Source organism: Dioscorea cayenensis, chromosome 1 (assembly GCF_009730915.1).
Source record: "Dioscorea cayenensis subsp. rotundata cultivar TDr96_F1 chromosome 1, TDr96_F1_v2_PseudoChromosome.rev07_lg8_w22 25.fasta, whole genome shotgun sequence".
In the NCBI taxonomy this organism is placed as follows: Eukaryota; Viridiplantae; Streptophyta; class Magnoliopsida; order Dioscoreales; family Dioscoreaceae; genus Dioscorea; species Dioscorea cayenensis.
In genome coordinates, this window is record NC_052471.1 from 5712147 (window position 1) to 5715056 (window position 2910).

A 2910-nucleotide genomic window follows, 5' to 3' on the forward strand; every position below is an offset into this window, starting at 1 on the left:
CGGCTATCCTCATCACACTCCTACTCAACCAACGCCAGAAATGAGGAGCACTAGTTGATGGCATAACATGGCTAGAGGAGGCTCGGGTTGGAAGTGTCCTGGGCCATCGTTAAGCAGGTAGTGGAGATGGAGAATCTGGGGCAGATGTAGTAGAAGTAGTGTTGGTGATGCGATACTCAGTCCAGCAGGCATTGCAGGTGGCCCAAAGCATCCCCATCTACTTGAGGGTCTCAATCGTGATGGGGGGCGCAGCCGCCCACAATCCTCATCTGGTGGGTCCCCTCAAGAAGGCCATTCCTCGGACAAGCCAGGTAATGTACCGACCCACAAAGAAGATGCCTACCCTCAGGTCGGTCCCCTGTTGGTGGATGGAGAGGGCTACCTAGCTCATGCCCCAAGTGGAGGTGGAACCCGTCCACCATGCTGAGAAAGAAGTCAAAGTCATGCCGGTTGACGACCCCTGTGTTATCTCCACATCTTGTCAGAGTGTGGCTTAGGATAGAATGAGTATACTTGAGGGCGGGATACCCGAGGGAAGTGTCTCCGATCATAAATGCTAAAAGACAAGCTAAAAACATAAAGGAGGTATGTAAAATGTCTATATGAAATGCACTCATCAATTGCTTGAAAAAGATCTGAAATGGAGTATTATTTGTATCAAAGGAGATGAACGCATCAAGTTCGTCAAGATTTAATTCAAAGCATGGTATTTGAACTAGAGATTGATATGGAGGTTGAGACAGAAATGGCTAAGAAAAACTAATGACAAAGGATATTACCAGATTACGCTAGGCCATGAATGTTAAGTGTACAATCAAGTATAGTGTGGCCAACAATATAAGTAAATGACTTTGAACTCAAGCCATAGTAAGTGAAAATGGTGCAACTATTAGCAACCTTCAATACCTTTCCCTCTTCTACACCCTTCCATTACGAGAACTTCCACCTTTTTTGTGGGGCTATCTATGAATCATCTAAGGATATGTTCATGCTATTTTAATTGATTCTCCCTTAACTTATTCGTGATAGAAGCCACATAATTAAAACAAACAAGTTTTTATTTAAAATATCAAATAAATAATTGTGTTACCGTTTTATAGTGGCTCCAACCTTGTTTTTTTGAAAACACAAAGAATCAAAAAAGCATAACTAGAACCAAAGTTTAAACATGCACTTGTTCCTTTACCTCTTAGGTTCATCGCCATATGATCATCACTCACAAAATAAGAAGAAAATAGAGTCCATCTTAATTAAAACAAAAACACTATAATATCATTTCTCTAGACTTGATAGTGGATTATATATAAGGACAAAAATCTATATAAATAACAAAATGTAAAATCAAATTACAATGAGACAAGATACGACTAAAAACAAATATATGAGAAGCATTTGTAAGTTCTAACAAATCATCATTAACGCGCACCAGCTAGCTCTTATCACTCCATGTTCTGCACACACTTGTACAAGCACACAACGTATGCTTTGGAATGTTATGTAGATGATAGAATTCTTTAATCTATAGTGATTTTTCTATTGTTTGTATATGCACTTTTTTATGGAAAAGATGTCCAAGATTCACACGGCAAGTAACTCTGGATCAAGATTGGCCACATGGCTGCTTGCTTTCACTTAGAATGTTCACAAAGTTTCTAAGAACTTTCATGCTGCTCATTAATAGTTTATGCATCTTAATCATACCAGATCATCACCACAAATTAAGTACCAACGTGACAATTAGTTGTACCAAAATATACAAATAAGACAAATATCTTTCAAAAGGTTCTCATTCAATAATTTAATGTTTTGTGGAAACCCACTCACACCAGTTTCAACTACCCTTCATATATATAAGTGTCCGTCAGCCTTAAAAACCTAACAAATCAAACAACCCTCTTTACATACCCCTCCACCCCCAAACTCATTGGAAATCTATCCAAACCCCTAAAGGAAGTCATGGTTCCAGCTGAGTCCCCATGCTCACAACCAAAAATTATCTTCATGCCATTAATCATAGCTCTATGTATCATTGTATCAGTAGTTCTAGCTCTTCTAGCACTTCACTCTATGATCATAAAACTCTGCATGGGAGAACACCATGAGGTATCTCAAGAGTTCAGAGGAGTTAACAAGAAGGTATTAGAGGCCATTCAAGTCTATGCTTACACTAAGAATGAAGATGAGCCTTTGGACTGTTCAGTGTGTTTGGGAGAGCTTGAAGAAGGAGAATCAGTGAGAGCTTTGCCAAACTGTGGCCATGTCTTCCATGCTTATTGCATTGATTCATGGTTAGTTCAACATTCAACTTGTCCTTTATGTAGGCGTGGAATAGTCATTGTTGAGCCTTTGATTGTGCACGGGGAACATCATGGTGAGTCAAGTGATGATGGTAGTGTTGTTCATGATTTTTCCTTTGCTATGGTGAGGGAGAAGTTGATGTTGAAAGGAGCATTACTTATGAGTTTTTTAGCTTTGTTTTCTTCTTATGGTGTTGAGGAGAGGAGTGACTCTTCATTTTCTAATAATGTTTGATTTATTATTTGTAAAATTATATATTGTTTAATTGTGTGTGTGTGTGTATATATCATAGTGTTGGCTATTATATCTAGAGATGTATATATGGAAAAAGAATTATGAAGTAGTCGAGATCAATGGAAAGATTTTTAACTTAATATTAAATAAGAATAGCTGAAAATAATTAAAGAATGTGCATATTGTACACTTTGAAACCTTCTGATGTTACTGAAATAATTTTTAAAGAAATTTAGAAAATATATCAAAATAATTACAAATATAATTTTTTTTTTTTAGCATATTTTTCATTGATGTTTTCACTTATACGAGCTAGACTCCAAACATCTCATTGCTAATATAATCTCAATAAGCTTCATATTTTAAATAATCTAATTT

The 2910-nt window shown here is 36.9% G+C and overlaps 1 protein-coding gene across 1 annotated transcript; it reads left to right on the forward strand.

Moving 5' to 3' along the window:
- Positions 1-1841: 1841 nt before the first annotated feature.
- On the forward strand, positions 1842-2620 carry LOC120264016 (RING-H2 finger protein ATL52-like). The gene has a single exon (XM_039272007.1). The coding sequence runs from the start codon at positions 1957-1959 to the stop codon at positions 2530-2532; it is 576 nt and encodes a 191-aa protein (XP_039127941.1). The 5' UTR covers positions 1842-1956; the 3' UTR covers positions 2533-2620.
- The last annotated feature ends 290 nt before the right edge of the window (positions 2621-2910 follow it).

What these genes read in the sequence shown, in the direction of transcription:
- LOC120264016 (XM_039272007.1), top strand. Translation starts at nt 1,957, where the DNA reads ATGGTTCCAGCTGAGTCCCCATGCTCACAACCAAAAATTATCTTCATG.